This window comes from Apostichopus japonicus, chromosome 7, assembly GCF_037975245.1.
Source record: "Apostichopus japonicus isolate 1M-3 chromosome 7, ASM3797524v1, whole genome shotgun sequence".
NCBI lineage: Eukaryota > Metazoa > Echinodermata > Holothuroidea > Aspidochirotida > Stichopodidae > Apostichopus > Apostichopus japonicus.
Window position 1 is genome coordinate 26,342,163 of NC_092567.1, and position 24,290 is coordinate 26,366,452.

General features: G+C 38.7%; 1 protein-coding gene across 4 annotated transcripts in view; it reads left to right on the forward strand.

Annotated features, from left to right (window-relative positions):
- The first annotated feature begins 5,993 nt into the window (after positions 1 to 5,993).
- LOC139969931 (snake venom 5'-nucleotidase-like) overlaps positions 5,994 to 24,290 on the forward strand; it is a 74,859-nt gene continuing 56,562 nt past the window's right edge. Inside the window, exons 1-9 of one of the 4 annotated variants that reach the window (XM_071975348.1) lie at positions 5,994 to 6,121; positions 17,410 to 17,777; positions 18,232 to 18,445; positions 18,973 to 19,161; positions 19,701 to 19,904; positions 20,268 to 20,519; positions 21,617 to 21,772; positions 22,048 to 22,248; positions 22,665 to 24,287. In XM_071975348.1, coding sequence (XP_071831449.1) covers positions 17,439 to 17,777; positions 18,232 to 18,445; positions 18,973 to 19,161; positions 19,701 to 19,904; positions 20,268 to 20,519; positions 21,617 to 21,772; positions 22,048 to 22,248; positions 22,665 to 22,828 — 1,719 coding nt within the window. In that variant the 5' untranslated portion in view covers positions 5,994 to 6,121; positions 17,410 to 17,438 and the 3' untranslated portion in view covers positions 22,829 to 24,287. Of the gene's footprint in view, positions 6,244 to 7,176; positions 7,337 to 17,409; positions 17,778 to 18,231; positions 18,446 to 18,972; positions 19,162 to 19,700; positions 19,905 to 20,267; positions 20,520 to 21,616; positions 21,773 to 22,047; positions 22,249 to 22,664; positions 24,288 to 24,290 lie in introns of those variants that run through there. The other 3 variants (XM_071975346.1, XM_071975347.1, XM_071975351.1) reach the window with 3 other exon arrangements.

A 24,290-nucleotide genomic window follows, 5' to 3' on the forward strand; every position in this document is an offset into this window, starting at 1 on the left:
CCCTGTAAGAGATCAGCCATCCTGACCTTCAATTATTGAACTATTACTGATAATTGATATTAATGGCAATGACATCGCCTTGACCAAAGCTAGGATGACCAATTTACTTTCTTTCTATACAAGTGGTAAAGAAAACATCCCTTCCATATTGGAAATATAGAGACAACTTCACCTCTGTACGAACCGTGTGTTTACCCCGAAGGCAATGTATCAGGGAAAGTGTAACCGACATTTGACCCTTGAAATAAGTAGGGTATAGGTAGGTTAGGTTGCAGCTCTGTATCAAGCAATGATCTACATATTAACATCTGGAAACTGGGTAGAAGTAGAACAAGTCTCAAAGGGGATGATAGGTGGAGGGAGGATAGGGTGGTTGAAGGGAGGTGATGAAGGTGCAGGGAGAGGGAGGCGAAGTGACGGAGATGAAAATGAGAGGTGCGAGGTGCCACTGGGTCATGCGTGAATAATTATTATTTATATAGATGGTGACTGCGAGAACTAAACATGCAAAGATTAGAAATTGAAAATCATCCCGTCCCCTCGCACCATCAAATATCCCCTACGTTGCCCTGATCACCGTTCACGGAAATATTAACTGTTGGTACAGACTTATATGAAATAAACGATATAATAAGGTATAATAATTCACAGAATATATATATATATATATATATATATATATATATATATATATATATATATATATATATATATATATATATATAATTGAAAGTCGAATCACAGATATTTCATTCAGTTAATCTGCACATCCCAAAAGTACAGCATTTGACATATTCAATGGGAGGGCGGAGAAGAGTTAGAGGGTGAGCGGGGGGGGGGGGAGTGAAAGTTGTGGTATTCTGAATTCGCAATATATATATATATATATATATATATATATATATATATATATATATATATATTAGATAATAAATTTGCTCTGCGCTTCTCTCGGGAATGCTATTTCTTTTCATATCGTGTGGTGGGGCTATTTCGGTCTGGCTTTTAGACATACTAAATATTCCAGTATCCCAGTCACAATTACGTCATTTAAGGACATGTATAGATATGAGATACGTATGTAACCTTATAACTAAAATATAACTAAACCTTATAATTAAAATTTTAAAAGCGCTATAAATGCAAAATGGAAAATGCGTTGTAATAATGTGACAATATAAATAGTATAGAAAGCACGGTTAATGGAATACAGATCTAAATAGAAAGGTTTTGACTAGTTTTTTAAATTCATCTTTATTTTTGGCACACTTAGCTTCCTCCGATAAACTGTTCCATAATGTCGCAGATGAGTAATCGAAACGCCTGTTTCCGTATGTATATAGAAGTTTTAATGACAGGTTTGGTAAGTAAGGACTTGGATTCTGAGCGTATAGAGATCGAGTAGGCTTGTATTTATGTATTCATTCAGAGAGGTAAATAGGGGCTAAACCATTAAGTGATTCATATGTATATAACAGAATCTTATAGTTGAACCTGCAATGAATAGGCAACCAATGTAAGTCTCGTAATACAGGCGTAATATGCTCATGTCTACGAGTGCGACTTACAAGCCGTGCAGCGCGATTCTGAACTTGCTGAAGGCGATCGGTCAGCTTGTGAGGCAGGCCATATTGCAGGGCATTGCAGTAATCCAGTTTTGATGTCACAAGGGCATGGATTAAAGTCTTACACGCATCATCTGAGATATACCTTCTAATTTTGCCAATATTTCGGATCTGCAATAACAGGACTTACAGATAGAGTCAACTTGATTATCCATGGTAAGATTGTGATCAAGATATACACCTAAATTCTTTACTTTAGGAACTGAACATATGGTGTTAGGTCCAATATTTATATACAAGTCTTGAATAGCATTACCCTGAAATTTTGGTGAAAATACAATGAACTCAGTTTTGTCCTGATTAAGTTTCAAACAATTAACCCGCATCCACCTGACTAGTATCTAAAAGGCATGCATGCTTGGAGCTTTAATGATACATCATTTCAGGACTCAAGGGCACCAAAATTCAAATACAATTGCGTATCATCAGCATAACAGTGATGGTTGATGTTATGGCGCTGAATTATTTCTCCAACTGGACGTGTAAACATACACTATCTCAAAGGACCAAGTACATATCCCTGTGGCACCCCAAACCTTAGCTGTTACTCATCAGATATAACATTATCAGTTTGTATACATTGCACTCTGTACCTAAAATAGGACTTAAACCATTTTAATGAGTTTGACGCGATTCCAAAGTATGTTGGAGACGATTAAATAAGATCTCATAAGATCTCATGTTTGAAGGAGTCTGAGCTGAGTATAACGGAATGCAACCTCCAGCACTTCTTTGAGAGCGCCCTCAGTTTCCTTAAGCCACTAAATCAATAAACAAGAGCAGCAACGCTGCAAAAGCTCAGCTAAACTTCTGTTTGAAAAAAATACTTTGATTGGCAGTATTTCTGAGTAGTTTCTCCATAGTTTTTGTGCGAAAATATAAGAAACAGGTGGGATAACGGTGTCATTTCCTTTCCTCCCATCTATTTCTTCCTTGCATTTTGATACTTCATATCAGATAAATAGTTTGTTACAATGTTAGAAAGTTGTAAACATAAAAAAAAAATGTGAAAAGGTAAATGTGCTTTTACTTATTGAAATAAACAGTGCAAAAGTTTGAAAATAAATTTGAGAAGTCAAAAGTCTATAATTACCGCGAAGTTGTGTTCTTGAATACTTAACATGCAGAGCTGTATTTGTAGTATCTGTAACCAGAATGCTTAACTGTATTGAGGTTTGATGAATGGCTTCATAGTAAGAGGGTATTAGCCAATTTTATCATTTTAAGATATCATGAAAATGTTTGGTAACATATTTCTGAAATGGACTGATTCCAGCCGTAGTACTTTTTAAGAAAAAGTCGCCCAAGGAAAGAACCTGGGCACGAAAACCAAACTACCGAACGACTGATCCGCTCTCAACCCCAGTCCCCTTGCATCGGGACTGACTGTGTGATCATCGTCGGGTGTGCATCACCATTCCCCTCGAAAGGGAACACATACTACACATGATCTTAGCCAAAAGGCCGAGAAGCGATTCCAGCCGTAGTAACACTTATTACTGTAGTGTGCATACGAGCCGACTCATGGTCCCCGAAAATTTCCCGATCTTGACATACTCCTGGAACTTTCCTTCCTAGTGGAAACACTCTCATGGACTTACTTTATGCACTAGATCGTTGTACTAATTACCAGGGAGTTGTTATGGAAACTCCCTGTTATTACTAGCTAGGGATAAACTTTGTCCCATTGTAAAAACAAAGAACCAACAGTTTATGCACTTCGTAGTTTTCATGGAAGCATATAATAGAACGGAAACGTAAAAAAAGTATTTCTCTGCTAAATCTGCTAAAATGTCGTGGATATCACGTTTGAATTGTGCTGTATTAAAATCGCCTCACGAAATTTGCAACAATATGATTATAATGAGACCTGCAACTGATAATAATGGACGTTCCACAGAGAAACGTTAAAGAGCGGAAATCTGAATCGGCTCCAACAACATAGATCATTCTCACATATCGTATTCCACACAGATTGTGGAAAAGTTCAAATTGCAAATCTGCCAAGTAGTCCTTTAACAGAGAATGACATCGAACTAGATAGCAAGATTGATAATAAGTAACTAGATGACTTGATCCTGTCTCCCACGGGTGGAATTATTTCCCAACGACGGGAAAAATTCAGATCAAAGACAAATTGCTGCTCACACCAAAAACGCATACTGGTCATGAATACTAAAAAGTTGGAAACAAATTTCATGATCATTAATTACATATGATCTGTGGTCTACATTTCATAAATAACTGAAAACTCTGTGTTTGGATCTCATTTTTTTTTTCCTGAACAGCTTTCGTTCACCATCTTTCAAACGTTATATCTACAACATTTCAGCAGTTTTGGACAAACGCTCTATAGGCATTTTAGCATTTTTTACTCTTTTTTTCAGCAAATGACCTCACCTGACCGCAAATGTATAGTATGATCACATGTATATAAACTTAACTCACACAAATCACTGACGAAATTTCAGCCAAATCGAATGACAAATGACGAAATGGCAGCGATTCAAACACGGTGACATAAAATGACAGAATTTCGGCTGAAAGCATTCAGATGAGCTAACAATTGCAGGATAATCTGTAAATCAAATTTGAACACTTATCACTTATTTGACTAAACCATTAACCTCGGTAGCTTTGTTATAAGACCATCCATTAAAATATGGTGATGTGGTGATAAGGATCGAGTCACAGAGTCTTGACTAAAGCATACACTGGTGTGAACTTCATTCCATGTAAAGGTGATCCAGCCGCTGATCCAGGATTTCTGGAGAGAAGGATCACGTGATGGAAGAATATAAGTATTATGTTCAGCCACTTCTTACACCGAAATAGCAGTACATCACATACAAAGGTACAAAGCATGGAATATCCGCACTGTCAGCCCATCCCAGGGAGTTGTCATGGAAACAACTCCCTGGTCAGCCTTTGTGCTAGAATTGTCTCCACTTTTTTTTAAATTGATGTTGTTTGCTAAAAAAAAAAGAGACAAAAATAAAATAGTTGCAAGTGAGCTCCGTGTCCCTTGCATTCGCCCCTCCCTTATGTAAATATAAACAAAACAGCTGCAGTTGCTATGGTATCACACCTTGAACGTGTCACTGATCTCGGTGTTCATAAAGCTTATCTACGATTAATGCATGCAGTCACCGTGGATCTTTCTTACGGTAATCCCTCCACTTGTGCTGTAGCAGGCACGTATATAGGCCTACTGGCTTCTTTATGCGAAAACAAACAGTTCGATAAAACTTTAACGTTCTACCAGTTATCAATATAAAGAAGGTGCTTATACTCTATGTGAGTTGTTTACACTGTACACACCACGTTTTGAACCTAGTTATAAGGGATGGCTAATATCAGGGGTGCATGGTACCGTATAGTTGCCGATTGCGGTATTTGTCAGGAGTTCGAATCTAGCTTTGGAAATGTGCCTAATTTGTATATAATTGGTGTTGCCGGGTCCAAGCAGATACTGGATAGGCCGCTACAGCAACGTAGAAAACTTCCATCTTATATATTTGTCATTAAGCCTCTGAAGAAGATCCTGCTAGGATCGAAACTTCAGGCCAACTTACTTTTACCATTCTCTTACACAGACCCTCTAGTGGATGAGCAGTTTTCTAACAGTTTTATTTTATTTTATTTTGATCTTATATATTTCGTAAATAGAAATTAAACTTAAATTGATCATACTGAAAAGATAATAATTTGGTAATGCCAAAACCGATGCCTTCTCTCAGTTTGAAGAGTCAAGCATAATTATTATGAGAAGGTAAAAATATAAATTTTAGGCTGAATTTTAGTTATATGTGTGTGCGTGCATATGTGTGTGTAGCGGCGTAATTTGATACCACTACTGTTTTCGTCAATTGATAGCGCCCTCAATTACCCTTGTAGTATCGCTAGTTCGGACTTTACACCACTTCAACTTTCGAATTCGATCGCTCAACACGACGAGCTACCAACTACGTTAATCGCCTATACATTAATCGCCTTATTATTACTTTCGATCGGATAATTCTTATCGAGTTAGTAGGAAACGTTCCTTTCCGATCGCTATCGATTTATTTTAATGGAACCGCATTCCTTTATTTCGTTGTACAAACTTTTCGTATTTTGTGAAGAATATCAATATACTTTAATCATATTATAGATGGATCCTGAATTTTCTATTAAGTTTATTCACAACGGGCCGACGCAGTGGACTGGAGTTTATTATTGCTGTGCTAGACGAACTGGTGACTGATAATTTCGTTTTAAATTTGTAAATTATGTGTAATCTTATGGATCTGCATGAGTGATCCCTGACGGTCTGCTAGTTATCAGTTACCGTACATTTATAAGACAACTTACGTCATATCCATTTGCCTGGGTAAAGGTCAAAGTCCGTGTCTTTTAGTAGCTATACTTCACGGCTTCAACTTGTCACTGCAACTTTATACTTTGTTATAGCGCTCGCGGAATCCTTATGAATGCGGAAAATTTGGTCAAAAAGGGTTAGTAAACAATTTGACTGCTTCTCATATCACTTTTAGAGATTACATCCTATAATTTATATAGAGGCAGACCCACCAACAGCAAGGTAAAAGAATCTAACGGTGGATGTACACATTTAACGGTAAGTAGTAGAGCACGAATGTACAGGCCCATATCGTGGTACTGTTTTGATTGTATTAACTTGTACTCATTGCTTATATTGATGATAACAGAACACTTTTTACTACACACTGTACTCTGCTATAGGGCCTGAATGTGATTATTATAGATACTCTGAACTTCATCAGTAATGTCCCAAGATGATGTAGATAAAGTGAAATAATGGTAACTTTGTAATAACCGACGCAATTTGTAATAACTGTTGTGGCACTTTGTAATAACTGACGCATTGGTAATAAACAGAATAATTTGGAATAAACAGAAAAAGGTTGCGGCATTATGTAATAAGATTTTGGCATTTTGCATTTTTAATAACTGACGCATTGGTAATAAAGGTTCTGGTTATAACTGAGGGAATTTGTAAGAATGAATTCTACATCAGAATCATTCCAGAATAACAAAACCGCATGTGTACGTTATTGAAAGGTGCATCATTTTGTAATACTAGACGCATTTTAATAGGTCGCAATAATTGAGGCAATGTTTCGGAAAGACTTTGCATGCAGGCTCAACATTGAAGATATGATAAATTATTGTAATGGCTTTGGTTTGTGTTTGAGTTACAGCTAGCTAACACAAAAAAGCTTGAACATTCATAGATCTGAATAGTTATAAACTTTAGTGGGGATGGGGGAGGGGGTCACAATTTGTTCATAATCTGGCTCAAACAAGCCACCGTATTAATTGCCATTGTCAAAGGGTGGGACGAACATTGTAAAAGCCAGGAACCACTAAACAGATTCCCTTGTAAAATGGGCTCCGACATCCTGGAAACGAGCTTTATCAGAACATAATATAAATTTCTAGTGTTGCCCTTCTTGGATAGCTTTTTAAGCACTGAATATTATCCGGTGACCGGATGCTTACTCACAGTGTGTAACAGTTATGTTATATATGTTTAGTAAGCGATGACTGATGAATAAAAGTGAACGTTGCATTGTTGCGGAGGTGCACGCACGGGGTGATACTTGGCTCAAAATTAGATGAATATTCCTATACCACACGGACAGACAGCACCGTGCCATATGTTACTGAATAAAGCTGACAAAATAAACGTAAGTGAGAAGTTCTCTTTTACTGTACTTGACATTGAGATGGAGACTCAATAAAACAAGATTCTAATGCCTTAAATAATATCAGAGATGAACAAAATATATTACACAAGTCATTATAAAGCAAAGGAGACAAGGTATAGTGTAAGCAAACGATCGCTTCTCAATGTTTGATCGAGACCGTGTATTTAGTATCTATTCCAATCTGAAGTAACTTAGGATACTTCCCGTGACGTAACACCGACAAGGTGACACGATAACACTTATAACATAAGCGTTTGATGCCAAGCTGAGCTGTCGTGAACAGCTAGAGATATCCAAAAATACGCGATGAACACGAATCAGGTTAACATCGCACTGTCAACGATATTTTATATATATCCCGAAATGTTATTTAAGTATTGGACTGAATCATTGAATAATAATATGCCAATTGTGACGTCACTGTATGGCTTCTGTTCATGCTCATTCAAGGCAGCTATCTTGATACACAAAATGCTTTTTAAAATGTCCATCAAGTACTTTGATTACTATAGGATTTGGATTTATCAGTTCCTGATGACGTCATGGCTCATTTCGATAAGATTCTCGGATGCCAATGTTTCTTTCCTTCCCAGTCTTCATATGACTTGCTGGAAGTTACAGTAGTCAGTAACTTAGCAGATATGCTAGTGAACATTTGTTTGGGGGGATTACTAGCACGCTCCATCATCTACATGACTGGTTGGTGAATGCCAGCTGAACATACACTCTTCATAGCAATTTCAAATTCACAGGCTGGCTACGCAGGAAAAAAATCATACTCAGATTTGCAAAGAATTATTGCGGCGAACAGTTAATTCTGCACACGTAAATAAAATAGATCTCCTTGAGTAGCATTCTTCTTCAAAACAATACGTAAAATTCTCTACTTTGGCTTGTTTTTCTAGAATTGAACAAGTCAGGTAACATTTGAATGCATTTGAGTTAACAACATCCTGCAAAAAGTTGCAAGCAACAAATGTTAATCGTATTTATCCGCAACGATCCGGCGTTATCTGTACTACTTCAGCTCTTGTAAACATATGCACTTGTAACGTTATTATTGTGGCATGGCATTATATAGTATGGCCGTGTATGGCATATATATTACGTGTGTTGGATGATGATAAACCAGGGCCAGGAAATCGACCAAGCGGTGTTTAATAGACCGGAGGGGCTTATATTTGCAATGGCAGACTCATGATAGGCCTACATGTATTCGTTAGATTAATCGTCCATTAGGCATTCGGTGCAAACCACCGTATATTCGTAAAATTTCGCTAACTATAGGACGACGATACAGAAACGTTAACATGTTCTTCAATTTGACCAATCAGCGTTCGAAACAGGCGTAAATTTGACTTACACACTAAATCAAAAAAGTAATGTGGTCTCCATAGGCGTAGAGCCTGCTTTGATTTGGGGGGGGGGGGGCTGTAACGACTTGCCCGAAAAATATAACCAAAATTTTTCTCGCGCTACGCGCGCGTTCAACATCTTAAAGCAGCATTTTGCGTTTGGCCGCCGTTTTCTACTTTTTTTGACATGTCCATCGAGTTTTTTACATATATCAATCACAAAACAGCAAACTAAGATATTAGCCAAGAAAATATCTTGGAGAAAACAAAGTTGAAAGTTGCAAATTTTTCGACTTTTATGCCACCATTTGAAGTAAGATATAAATAGATAAGCTAGTTATGTATGTCGTTATGGCATAGTGGAGTCAGTGCGGTTAAGAAAAATCATAGAAAAGGACGCAAAATGCTGCTTTAATGTGCTATCATATAGGCATTCATCGGTTATTACATCACATGCCGATAACCGATGAATGCCTATATGACATGCACAATAAGATGTTAAATGCGCGCTAAGCGCGCAAAAATTTTGGTTTTATGTTCCCTGTTATTACCCTTCCATATTGGTTATAATTATTGGGGAAGTCGTTACAAAAATAACGATAATAATAATATCAGTTTAACCATTGAAAAACACATTGCAAATTATTCTTCTTTCAGTAGGTGCCCGAAAAATTCTCAGCATATTGCCCGAATTTTCACCCCCCAAAAAATGAAAAACACATTGCAAGTTATTCTTCTTTCAGTAGGTGCCCGAAAAATTCTCAGCATATTGCCCGAATTTAACCCCCCAAAAAATGAAAAACACATTGCAAATTATTCTTCTTTCAGTAGGTGCCCGAAAAATTCTCAGCATATTGCCCGAATTTTCACCCCCCAAAAAATGAAAAACACATTGCAAATTATTCTTCTTTCAGTAGGTGCCCGAAAAATTCTCGGCATATTGCCCGAATTTTCACCCCCCCCCCCAAAAAAAAAATTGAAAAACACATTGCAAACTTTTCTTCTTTCAGTAGGTGCCAGAAAAATTCTCAGCATATTGCCCGAATTTTCACCAAAAGTTTTGGTTGGGGGGCTGCAGCCCCCCAGCCCCCCCGCCTCCTACGCCTATGGTGGTCTCTAATTCTAGATAGAAGTTCTCACTAGCTAAACGCTACCCATCACTGGAGAGCTGACAAGTTGGCCATTCATGGCACCATCAATTTTCCGTATCATGACCGTGCAGATTTTTTTGCTATCCGAGCCTTAAATTTTCGTCACCTGTATACAAACTTTTTTAATCAGTAAACACCTTTTGGACGCTGCTCCCGGGAGGCCTAAAGTAAATGGGTATAAAATTGCCTCAATTGACCCAATGTTTGCACCACAATGCTCTTCAGCATGCTAGCCACAAAAAACCAGATCACGTATAAAAAACCAGATCACGTATAAAAAAGATGTTTTCCTACAGCATTTTGGCACTTTTCCTGAATGATATAGACTCTAATAGGAGTATTCCACCGTGATTTACAGCTTGGTTCTAATGGTTTTGGTCATCATTTCTTCGTTTGTATTGCAGGCACATGCTAGCTAGAGTACAGTTTTATAAACATTACACAATATAGCATAGCTTTGGTCTATGTTAAAGGACCAAACGCAGAACTGGCTTCTCCATGACCGAAATAACTTCAAAAGGGTTGCAGTAACAAAGACCCCTCCATTGAATATGAACAACTAACTTTATCCTCCATAACGCACTACAATGACACGTGTTTGTACACAAGTACAGTTGACCTAGTTGCTATGCGGGGGTGTGTCCATTCTTTGGTACAAAACGTCCAGATGTAAGGTTATTACACTTTTCCAGAATTGTTTCGTACAGAGTGGCGTGTATGGCGGGCCATCAGTCTCAAATCATGGGAGATCGACTTATACCGATTTAAATCGACATATACCAGTTTCCTTCGACTTATACCAGTTTCCAGCAGCTGAAATTGACTTCTACCGATTTAAATCGACATATACCTGTTTCATTCTACATATCGTAAATCGATGATATGTAGAATAAAACTGGTATATGTCGATTTAAATCGATGATATGTAGAATGAAACTGGTATATGTCAATTTAAATCGACATATACCAGTTTCATCTCATATCATCGATTTAGCTCATTAACATATTCCAAATCCCGATTTCGGTGATGATTGACATGTGGAGGTACATCACGTGTAGTCACCTGACAAGGCGGGGGAATAATTCAATAGTTCCAAAATTACGAAGCTAGCAAGGGTGTTCATCATGGTTATGTCAATGGTAATTATGAATAATTACTTGCAAAAAGATTTCGGTGTAACAATAATGCCGAAAAAACTGATATGTCAATGACAGTGGCGGCGGAACCGGGGGGGCTTGGGGGGCTCAGCCCCCCAATAAAAAAGTTGAGGGGGCAAATGCTTGATTAGCCCCCCCAATATTTACCAAGGCTCCGAAACGTACATCTGCCCATTTTTCAATGCATACTTGTCGATCTGTCCGATGCACACGTATACTCTATAGGTGTAATCATTTTAGTAATTGCTGGGGGACCCTCGGCCCGTCGCTTGGCTATAGACCACATTGTCACCCCAACCGCGTCTTCACGCCCCGTGAAAAGTGGAAGCAGTGAGTGTGAGTACCGGTAAGCGTAACACAACTTCGTCTTAGGCCAATCACTTGCCTCATTTCAGCCAGTTCTCCAACATCCCCTTACTTAGTGGCGGATCGAGCGTCCATATATACAGTCAGGGGCGGATGCCCCCCCCCCCCCCTGACGGACTCAAATGGACTGCTGGCGCCCTTTTCAGCTTTTCACTACTTTTTACTTATTCGCGATTTTTGACTATTTTATTGCGCTCTCATATACCTATTGACATTTGTCATATTCTGTTGGTGTATTTTCCGACAAAATGGCGACGACACCTATTTATTCTCCGTTTATCTGCAAATTAGCAAGGCCCCGGAAAGGGTCATTTCCTGCAATCTCGGGAGTATCTTTACTCAAAAATGTTCTGTACGCTCCGCGCCAACCTGTGGTGGCGCTCCGCTTAGATAGTGTCGAAAGCGCCCCTACAGACCATTCTTGCCCCCCCGACAATACCCCTAGCCCCGCCACTGCCCTTACTACACTCAAAAACGTCTTTGCGAGTACACTACGAGTAATAGCTACTCTCTTAAAACACCATCGAATATACAAATTACAATGTTTTTACAGACTTTACGTGCAATCTGAGAAATTGCAGGCTTGAGACCCATATTTTAGGGTCAGGTATTCGCAGCATAAAACACTCGGGAAGTGCCGTTTCCGGCCATCTGGGGGTTTGAAAAAAACCCAAAATTTTCTTGTAAGCTCCGCGCCAACCGATGGTGGCGCTCCGCTTAGATAGTCTCCACACATTAGCCCCCCCAATAATTTTTCCGTTCCGCCGCGCCTGGTCAATGACGTGCAATTATCTCAAAGCAAACTGGGCTTGTCTACTCAAACACGTGGCGCTATAGTATAGGAATACACATGCAACTGAATAGGCCCACAGTACGTACACAGATGCAATTACCTACTCCAGTTACACCATAAACAAAGATGATATTGTTCTGCAGTGAAGCCTACTGTAAGGTTACGATTTAATGTAGCTAAATATATACCCATGGGGTTTAACAATTACATTATTCAAGCTCAAATCATGCATTCCACTGTGCTCGTGTTTCAATTATTCGCCGCCTTGTCAGGTGACTACACGTGATGTATCTCCACATGTCAATCATCACCTAAATCGGGATTTGGAATATGTTAATGAGCTAAATCGATGTCGATTTAAATAGGTATTTGTCAATTTGAGACGCTAGAAACTGGTATAAGTCCACGGAAATTGACTTCTACCGATTTAATTCGACATATCATCGATTTAAACTGGTAGATGTCGATTTAAATGGACATATCATCGTTTATTTTACACATCATCGATTTAAATCGATGATAAGTAAAATAAATCGATGATATGTAGAATGAAACTGGTATATGTAGATTTAAATTGACATATACCAGTTTCATTCTACTTATCATCGATTTAAATCGATGATAAGTAAAATAAATCGACGATATGTAGAATGAAACAGGTATATGTCGATTTAAAACGGTAAAAGTCAATTCCAGCTGCTGGAAACTGGTATATGTCGATTTAAATCGGTATAAAGTCTATCTACCATGATTTGAGACTGATGGCCCGCCATAGGCGTGATCCTGTTTAAATGAATTCAATCAAAATCCATCGAGAGTGTGTTTATGGTCTCTTTATAGGCGAATTCTGTTTGGATTCCAACAAACGTACTTCTTTACAAGCGTCCGCCAAACGTAGGCCTACTAATACGTTGCATACATAACAAAATCCAATCCTCTGAATGTTGCCTCTATTACCCTCAGCTCCATTTACGTCCTCTGACTGTTACCTCTATTACCCCAGCTCCATGAATGTCCTCTGACTGTTGCCTCTATTTCCCCCAGCTCCATGAATGTCCTCTGATTATTACCTCTATTATCCTCAGCTCCATGAATGTCCTCTGATTATTACCTCTATTATCCTCAGCTCCATGAATGTCCTCTGACTGTTGCCTCTATTTCCCCCAGCTCCATGAATGTCCTCTGATTATTACCTCATTATCCTCAGCTCCATGAATGTCCTCTGATTATTACCTCTATTATCCTCAGCTCCATGAATGTCCTCAGACTGTTGCCTCTATTACCCCAGCTCCATGAATGTCCTCTGATTATTACCTTTATTACCCCCAGCTCCATGAATGTCTTCTGACTGTTGCCTCCATTACCCCAGCTCCATGAATGTCTTTTGACTGTTGCCTCTATTAACCCCCAGCTCCATGGATGTCATCTGACTGTTGCCTCTATATTACCCTCAGCTCCATGAATGTCCTCTGACTGTTACCTCTATATTACCCCCCAGCTCCATGAATGTCCTCTGATTATTACCTCTGTTACCCCCAGCTCCATGAATGTCCTCTGACTGTTGCCTCCATTACCCCAGCTCCATGAATGTCTTCTGACTGTTGCCTCCATTACCCCCAGCTCCATGAATGTCTTCTGATTATTACCTCTATTACCCCCAGCTCCATGAATGTCTTCTGACTGTTGCCTCTATTAACCCCAGCTCCATGGATGTCCTCTGATTATTACCTCTACTACCCTCAGCTCAATGAATGTCCTCTGACTGTTGCCTCTATATTATCCTCAGCTCCATGAATGTCCTCTGACTGTTACCTCTATATTACCCCCCAGCTCCATGAATGTCCTCTGATTATTACCTCTGTTACCCCCAGCTCCATGAATGTCCTCTGACTGTTGCCTCCATTACCCCAGCTCCATGAATGTCTTCTGACTGTTGCCTCCATTACCCCCAGCTCCATGAATGTCTTCTGATTATTGCCTCTATTACCCCCAGCTCCATGAATGTCCTCTGATTATTACCTCTATTATCCTCAGCTCCATGAATGTCCTCTGATTATTACCTCTGCTACCCCCAGCTCCATGAATGTCCTCTGACTGTTGCCTCCATTACCCCAGCTCCATGAATTTCTTCTGACTGTTGCCTCTATTAACCCCCAGCTCCATGGATGTCCTCTGATTATTACCTCTACTACCCTCAGCTCAATGAATGTCCTCTGACTGTTGCCTCTATATTATCCTCAGCTCCATGAATGTCCTCTGACTGTTACCTCTATATTACCCCCCAGCTCCATGAATGTCCTCTGATTATTACCTCTGTTACCCCCAGCTCCATGAATGTCCTCTGACTGTTGCCTCCATTACCCCAGCTCCATGAATGTCTTCTGACTGTTGCCTCCATTACCCCCAGCTCCATGAATGTCTTCTGATTATTACCTCTATTAACCCCAGCTCCATGAATGTCCTCTGATTATTACCTCTATTATCCTCAGCTCCATGAATGTCCTCTGATTATTACCTCTGCTACCCCCAGCTCCATGAATGTCCTCTGACTGTTGCCTCCATTACCCCAGCTCCATGAATTTCTTCTGACTGTTGCCTCTATTAACCCCCAGCTCCATGGATGTCCTCTGACTGTTGCCTCTATATTATCCTCAGCTCCATGAATGTCCTTTGACTGTTACCTCTATATTACCCCCCAGCTCCATGAATGTCCTCTGATTATTACCTCTGTTACCCCCAGCTCCATGAATGTCCTCTGATTATTACCTCTATTACCCCCAGCTCCATGAATGTCTTCTGACTGTTGCCTCTATTAACCCCAGCTCCATGGATGTCCTCTGATTATTACCTCTACTACCCTCAGCTCAATGAATGTCCTCTGACTGTTGCCTCTATATTATCCTCAGCTCCATGAATGTCCTCTGACTGTTACCTCTATATTACCCCCCCAGCTCCATGAATGTCCTCTGATTATTACCTCTGTTACCCCCAGCTCCATGAATGTCCTCTGACTGTTGCCTCTATTACCCCCAGCTCCATGAATGTCTTCTGATTATTACCTCTATTACCCCCAGCTAGATGAATGTCTTCTGACTGTTGCCTCTATTAACCCCAGCTCCATGGATGTCCTCTGATTATTACCTCTACTACCCTCAGCTCCATGGATGTCCTCTGACTGTTGCCTCTATATTACCCTCAGCTCCATTAATGTCCTCTGACTGTTGCCTCTATAACCCTCAGCTCCATTTGCGTCCTCTGATTATTACCTCTGCTACCCCCAGCTCCATGAATGTCCTCTGAGTGTTGCCTCTATTACCCTCAGCTTCATGAATGTCCTCTGATTTTTACCTCTATTACCCTCAGCTCCATGAGTGTCCTCTGACGGTTGCCTCTATTACCCCAGCTCCATGAATTCTTCTGTAACAGTTCTCTCTCCAAGAATCTACCATGCGTCGAGATTATGTTTAGTCTCCTCTTGAAGTATGCACATATGAAGTTTCGCCTCAACTGGAATTTTACAGACAAAACGTTCGCACCCCTCCCTCGATTATCCGATAATAGTTTACGGGTGGACAACAGGAGCTGAACCACCTTCTTTGTACTGGGGCAGGGAGGGGTAGTCATACATGGGATTGGAGGGGTGACCCTTCCACTTTGAGGAATGGAGGGAGTTTCGATGCAAAATGGTGCTATAGTTTGCAACTTTTGAAAGAATGTTGAAGAATCTTCATTACGTTATGTATTATATACTTTTTGTAATTTTTGTCTTCCACTGTGCGTGGCGGTGGGGCGGGGGATAAATCCCGCATATGTATACGTGGTTGTGCACCCGCTGGGCAGACACACAACTTGAATCGTGTGATCCAGAGATGATGTTCTTCCGAAACAAGCGAGTTAAATTCACCAAGAAATATTAAATTTAATAGAGAAATCTGCTCAAACTTTGCATCTATATATAAGTGTAGGTCAAACTCTTCCGTTTTAATCGCAAACGTTTAGAGTTTTTAAGACGTGCACTATCACACATTCTGTAAGTGGCTTTGCAAATTATTTCTCATGTCAATGTGAAAGGTTATGTTTCGATAAAATCTAAAAGCATACGTTGATTCAAATGTCAGTCAATGGGTAATTCAGCTTATAACTATTTAAACTATCATAGATAAACAAATGTTATCAACAATACCACCACGAACGGTCAGTTCGTCTCGAATCTCTGTGTGCACGTATAACGTTTTGTTTGTACTGTGTAATGAAATAGCTGTCACAGTAAGTTGACAAGTATATCTTCGTGAGAATGAGCATGCAAACTAGTCACGTGATTGCATTGTTAATGCTCGAAGTACAACAAGGAGAGAGATTTCATAACGATTAAAATTCTACCAATTTTTGGTATATAATTGTTGAAAGAGAAAACAAAATCTGGCCTTAAGTTCACTAGGCTATATTATGAACTGAGGAAACATGCACTTCTATGACTCATTTTATTTTCATGATTCAATTTAATCCTTATAATGTTTTGGCTTAATAACACTGGCGTAAAATGTTTTGCTTCATAAATTAGCTATGACGTTTGTTTTACTTCTTATCGACTTTCTGGTAGTAGTTCCAGTTCCTGTTAAAGCATCCCATCTTATGAACTTTGTACGTTTGATTTTTAAGAGATGGCGCTCGTTCAGAAAACTATACACGCCCAAGGATCTGTTTGTTAGTAATGTCTAACAAAATTTTCATATGCGGAGGCGCACTTATAGCAACACAGAACAAGGAATGATTCCAGCAGCGTACCAAAGCTGTGTTACAATGTTCTAAACAAGAATGTCTTTATCGGCATAGATTACTGTAAGATGGATGAGAAACAAGGTTGAATGGATGGGATGGTAGGGGCTTTGTGAGGCTTGTCGTGTGGGTGTGTGAGTGGGTGGAAGCATGTAGGCCCTACCACAAAATGTTCAATCTTTATGATACAACAGGAGGGTTCATCCCGTTCAACGGACAATCAAAGCTGCATAATATTGTTTGGTCTTATTGAGTCCACTCGAGTTTTAGCTAACAGTATATTTGTTTGCTCGATCTTGAGTCCCTCCTTACCCGAGTAACAAAGTGCCATTTATATCCAAAGGCATAATTATGTGTTTCATTCACACCTAACCATTAAACAGGCATTTAAACTGGATTTTATCGTACTAAATATAATTGTGATTTTTTGTTTGTACTTTTAATTTCAATCAGCTGACGTGTTGGAGTAAATCAAATCAAAGATGACGAGCGCCACCATATTTGTTCACTGCGTACTGTTGGCGATGACGTTATTCACATGTGAATCTTTCGACCTTAGAATAATGCACACAAATGACGTTCACGCGCGGTTCGAACAGTTTAATAAATACGGATCAACATGTTCCGAGGAGGACGCCACCGAAGATAACTGCTTCGGGGGTGTGGCCCGAAGAGTAACGAAGATCAACGAAATTCGAAGTAGCTACGAGAACACTCTTTTGCTCGATGGTGGAGATCAATTTCAAGGAACGCAATGGTTTTATTACTACCAAGGACGGGCAGCGGCTTACTTTATGAACCAAATGAGCTACACAGCTATGGTGAGTTGTTCATATTCAGGGTTCATACGCAGTTATGAAAAAAGAGGTACATATCAATAGAATTGCCTAAGAGGATGAGGTGGGTGGGTTGGGGGGGGGGGTTGACTTGTTGACTCTACCGTTACGATCGATGACTTTAAATACGTCACTTTTAATTGAAGTGACCCGAAAACTAGTGAATGACATCAAAGGATTGCGTAATTAAGAAGGATCCATCTTTAGATAAATGTTACTTCAAAAATCCATATTTATCCCTATTAATTAATCCCTATTTATGACCTAGAGCGATAGCCATATCAACCGAACAATGACTTAACATAATTTCTTATAATTTCCTTGAACAAATTTTCACTGATCAATAGTCTGCGTTAAAGAGGAAAGTAAGATTTGCGTCTTACTGAAGATTAATTGTAAGACCCATATCAAGTTGCTCTTTCTTCTCGTCCATCTGTAGGCATTAGGAAACCATGAATTCGACAATGGTGTAGAAGGACTAATGGATTTTCTGATGAATGTGACATTTCCTGTTCTAAGTTGCAATATCGACGCTTCCGCTGAGCCCACGTTTGAGCCACTTTTTCAGAAAAGTGTCGTTGTGGAGATCGGTGGAGAAAGGATTGGAATCGTGGGTTATACATTTTCAAGAACTTCAGAAATATCTAAGCCAGGTAACTAAACAGAGTATAAGGATCCCGAATCATTTTGAAATGTCTTTTGGGTTCAACCACGGTCTCATGACGATAGGTACCGTAACTTTAGTGTAATGTCTCGAACGTGTCGGCCAAGGCCATCACCACCAAAACAGCCGTGACTACTTATATCATGCTATGTTTGAAGGACTACTTCTTTCGGAATCAAATACTCTTGTTATTTAGAACAATATTATTGTCTTGCGGCATTCATTTCTTGACGACTTCGTAACAAATGATATCATGTCCATATTTATAATATAATATAACTATTTATTCAATTCCTCTTATGTTTTTCGAAAATTAAATATTAAAGTACAGAAATGGTCATTTACATAATGAAAAAAAAAAAACTTTTTTGATAAATGAACTATTTTAATCCATCCTGCTGATATGAGGTAGGACGGTGTGTACTAAACGATTGAAAATTTGACAGCTTTGTCCTGGTAGATTTATGAAATGGAAATAAAAAAAAATAAAAAAATATTGTTTTATATTTCTTTTAGGGAGGAATCTTATTTTTCTGGAGGAAGGTCCAGCTGTCCAAGAAGAAGTTGATAAACTGACTGCTGCAGGGATCAATAAAATCATAGCTCTTGGACATGCTGGATACGCTAAAGATCAAGAGATCGCAAAAACCACCGTCGGTATCGATATTATCGTTGGCGGTCATTCCGACACATTTCTATATACCGGTTTGTATATATGCTACCGTTACGGGTTTAACATATATAAATTCGATCAATCCGATACATTTTCATGTACCGGTTTGATATTTGTATACAGTAGCGGTTTTCTTATTATAAAATTGGTAAAGATTTAACGAGTTAATAACACGATCTGAAAGATATGAGACTTTTCGCAAGAATTCACTTACCTAGTTTTGTGTGCTGAGTCTATATTTAAAGAATAGTCCAGAGGTATTTCATATTTATTGCAAATTACCCGAAAAATGCAAACCAGAACTTCAATATATCGTCTGCTCAAGAACATGACAGCTTACAGAGAGAATGACATTTGAAAATAATAACCTCTAAACACAACATTTTAAACGGTACGAACATGGTTGTGACGTCACAAGATACAATAAAACCAGTCACCAAATAGCTAGACATACACCGTGCAGGTTTAAATACATTAGAATGCTTCATTAATATATGCCCCCCCCCCTTCCAAAAAACAAAAAAAAATCGGCTATTTTTTTTTTAAATTGTAGTTTTTCTTTCATTTCTAGGTACACCACCAACAGATGACCTAGTGAGAGGTCCTTATCCAACCATCGTTAACCCTGACGGTGCACCCAACGATCAGGTATTGATCGTGCAAGATTTCACTTTCGCTAAATACCTCGGTTTTCTGGATGTGACCTTTGACGATGACGGGAAAATAACGGAATTTTCTGGAAATCCGATTCTATTGGACGCCGACATTGAACAAGGCACGTTATAGCATTTAGTCGATCATTTCAACTCAATCCCCGTTTTTCTTTTACAATTTGGAGGTTTTTGACTCTTTAAACCTGGACATTAAGGAGTTGTTTTAATTAGACAATTAAAAGGTCAGAGGGAGGAGAGATGTTACGGGTGTAGCAGTAAAATGCTTCTTGAATTTTTATCATGCTTGATTATTATTTGACTTAGTTCTATAACATATTTGACCAACAGATTATTAGTCTATTTGATGATTCGATTTCGATTCGATAATTAACGTAGAATATACCTATCTTACATCCTCCTGATGAAAACCTATTCCGAATAACGTATATCTTTTCATTTTCTTCATTTCAAATCGTATGATGCAGATCCCGATACCTTGGCAGAAATCAATGAGTTTGCTGTCCCAGTAAATGAGTTCACACAAACGACTGTCGGCGAAACCTATGTCTTACTACAAGGAGACAAAATTACCTGCCGTTCAAAGGAGTGCAACATGGGTAATATGGTCACGGACGCCATGTTGGAAGATCTTGTAATGTTTCAGAGTGAAGAATCTTGGAGTGACGTAGCCATTAGTATTATTAATGGGGGCGGTATTCGAACTTCGGTACCCCCAGGTATGCTTGATTCTAGTCTTGTTCAATACCATTGTAAAAGTAGTATCATTAATAACAAAGGCACCCAAGACAGAGCCCGGTTTACGAAAACCAAACACTTGACCCACTCTAACCCCCCACCCCCACCCACACACCTCAGTCCCATTACATCGATAACCGTATGATCATGAGGATGTTACGTCATTAAAGCATCACGAGCATCATTGGAAGGGGACTATAGATGAAATAGAAACTGCACATGATCAGGTTATAATGTTGTTGGCAAGCTATTTATTAAACGTAGTCTAGTGCGGCCTTCGGAGTAGCTGAGTGCGCCATTACATTCGAAGGATTTGAAAACTTTTGAGTGTCACAGCGAAGTGAAAGCGCGCCCTCGACTACAAATTGCAGAACACAGTATCATCGTTATTAGTTTGGTCATTATATATGGCGTCTAACTAGCAATGCGCAGGGACGGATTCAGGATTTGTAAAAAGAGGGGTGTGGCCCTGGGGTCGTTGAAGCCAACTCCAATGTAAAGGGGGATAGGGTTCACCAGGAGGGAGAGGGGGTGGGGGATGAGGAGGGGTAGGACTGAAAAATACATAACCTCTGGACCCACTGAATGCACGTCTGGTAAATCTTGAACAAGACTATAGGTTGACACTAATTACTCAGTTAAAGCTATCTATATGTAGGTTGTAACAAGCCATGTAATTATACACGCATAATTGGGTCATTGTCAGTCTGAATAATATTTCTAAATGGTTGTAATCATTTGATTACTCCAATTAGCCATGTAATTATCGTTTTAAAACAGAGTAACATTTTTGTTCGAAAATGTAGTGAAATGTTGTAATTAATTGACATTAAATTTAATCATTCCTATTGTGATTTTTCCTAACTGATGTTACAGAGGATATATTTTGATGTACTTAGATTGGCCAATGAAAGGAAAACTGGTGTCGCAGTTCACAGCTATTTCTGTATTTCAATTCGTTTTGAACTTTAGTAACAGTAGTTTGATAAGTAACAAGTTTCCAGAAATCCCCCCCCCCTCCAAATAAATAAAAACAAAACAAAAAACATCGAGTTTCATTCCTTTCTACATCACGCAGGTTCCATCATTGTGGGAGACGTCACAGCTGTACTTCCGTTCCAAGGGACCTTTGACCTTTTCGATTTAGAAGGTCGCTACTTACTTGAAGCACTAGAGAACTCCGTTTACCATTACGGTGATGCATCTCTATCTGGGAGATTCCTACAAATGTCAGGTAATAAATATATCGATATTAGAAACTTGAATTACTTCTGCCTCTTGTAAGTGACGAAACTACTGCTCATCCTGCATAACATATACATTCGCCAAATATCACATTTATTCACATATACACTCATAGCTTTGATACCCCCGCACCCAACAGCAGCCCCCCCCCCCCCCTCCAACACTCCCCAAACAGCACCCTGGTCCCTCCTGAAAAGGATGATAAATAGATATGCCACACATGTTTGTTTTCTTTTTCTTTCTATATGTACTTGTTCTCTGCAGGTATACTTGTGACGTATAACTTGTTTCTTCCACCCGGAAATCGAGTAGTATCCGTTGAAGTTCGATGTACCGAATGTTCAGTCCCTGATTATGAACCACTGGACGTTGAGAAAACTTATAGAATTGTAGCGCCCTCTTTTATTGTTGGCGGCGGGGACGGATACACAATGATAGCTGACAACGTACAGAATCTTGTCACAGGTTAGTATTAGTGGATGCAAATACGTCTTGCTTTGAAAACTCGATCGTTACCACTCCTGCTCTCCCTTCCCTCTTCATCCATACTCATCCTCTTCCTACAAAAAAGGGGTTGGCAAGAGAGTGACGAATATCCCCAAAACACAAGTTGTGCTTTTGTACTTTTTTTTTATTACGAAATGTCACCCAAGGTGGAGCCTGAGTACGAAAAATCAACAAGTTGATTTTCTCCAATCCCAGTCCTTATACTTGCTGTAAATAAGTCAGCTTTTGTGACTGCCACTGTCACAAAAATATTCATAATTAATTAGCAAAAGGTATAGCCTATACAATTTCTTGTTTTCTAGACATTTACTGATTAGAAATGTAAGAAAAAGGAAAATACTATAAACATTCTTTTGGGGTTTGATTTCTTTTAGGAAACCTTGATTCCGGTGTCCTGGCTACGTTCATCAGTAAGCATTCGCCAATTCTTCAAGGCAACGAAAGAAGGATAACTTTTTCATCCGCAGTTAAAACGTCTTCAATTTTAATTTCTCTTCTTGTACCATTGTTTTCACTTCTATTGAATTTCTGCTCTTAGTTATCTCCAATATATTCCTCTAGTCAACAATTAGGTGAAGATATATTTGGATCCAGTTATTTTCACTTTTAATAATTAGACCACTCTTAAGCGACCTTTGAAGTTTGTTTTATGGTTTTAATTTCTTATCAATTAGCAATTTTAATAAAACGGTACTATAGTCATCAAACTTATTTTGCAAGACATAATCATAGTTTTATCCACAAATTGGGCAACTGGGGAAAGCATTCTTTGAAGTCAATTAAAATATATGAGGGTGTGGTGAGGGGGGGGGGGTGGTCAGACGCTCCTATCTCTGAAAGAAAAACAAAACAATCAGGCGTCAAACGTGCAAAGTTAGAATATATGATTTAACTTCTTTAGTCAGAGGAGAATCATGCCTAATTAATATCACTATCGTACTCGATAATGTAATATTGTTAGTTGTATTCCTTATATCAGTGTTTAAGCTCACCATGGGGGTATGAGACAAGACAAGCCAACTGAGGCTAAAATATGGGACCTCCTAGGGGTACTCTGACGCACTGTACCCATTGTTATGCGTGCGTGAATTATACATTATACAATGGAAGCCTGACACACAAGTTAAACATGATTATCCAGTTAGCTTCTTCCTTTAAACTATCGGTACCGCTTTAAATTCGTTAATATCAATGGAGTTTTGCAGTTTGATTTTTTTGAATCCAACAAGCCTATAAATATATAAAATACATATTTATATAGAGAAATGCAAAAACAATATCATTAAACAGAAAAGTATAGACAAACCTTATAAAATAATAACAAATAATACAGAAGCCCCAAAATATTTTAATTTTTAAAATATATAGATATATAAAATATATAAATATACATATAAATATATAATATACAAATATATAACTATTTAAATATATATATATAGTTTATAAGTATATTAAAACATATAGCAGTATAAACAGGATTCTAAAGTAAAATCAAGAGTAAGACAGTGTAAATAAACGTAGAGACTAAATTATTTTAAAGGGTCAAATTAATTTTTTACAAAGGGTGAGATCATTATGATTTAAAAACAACCACCCTGTATTAAACGAGCCATCCTATAAACAAAAGAATTCTTAAAACGTTTTAGGGGTGATTGCTTTATTTCCTAAATTATATTTGGTGTGTCGATAGTATGGCGATTTTAGTCATTCTCTCAAAACCTAAAATGTATTTTAACTGCCTCGAACTTCAAATCCCCTACTGACCATAAACGAGCATAAGCGATTGGATATTTCGTATTTAGCCTCACATCACCGGCCTCAACAAAGACCCATTGGGACCTATCAGTACAATCATATGTAATCCGTTCTTTGCTCCTTAATCCGCTTCCTGTATGTTCATTGTGTCACATTTGGTACTTCTCATTCGACTGCCAAGTATTGCTGACGAAGGTCCCAGGGGGACCGAAAATTCCAATATATTTTCTAAAACTTTATTC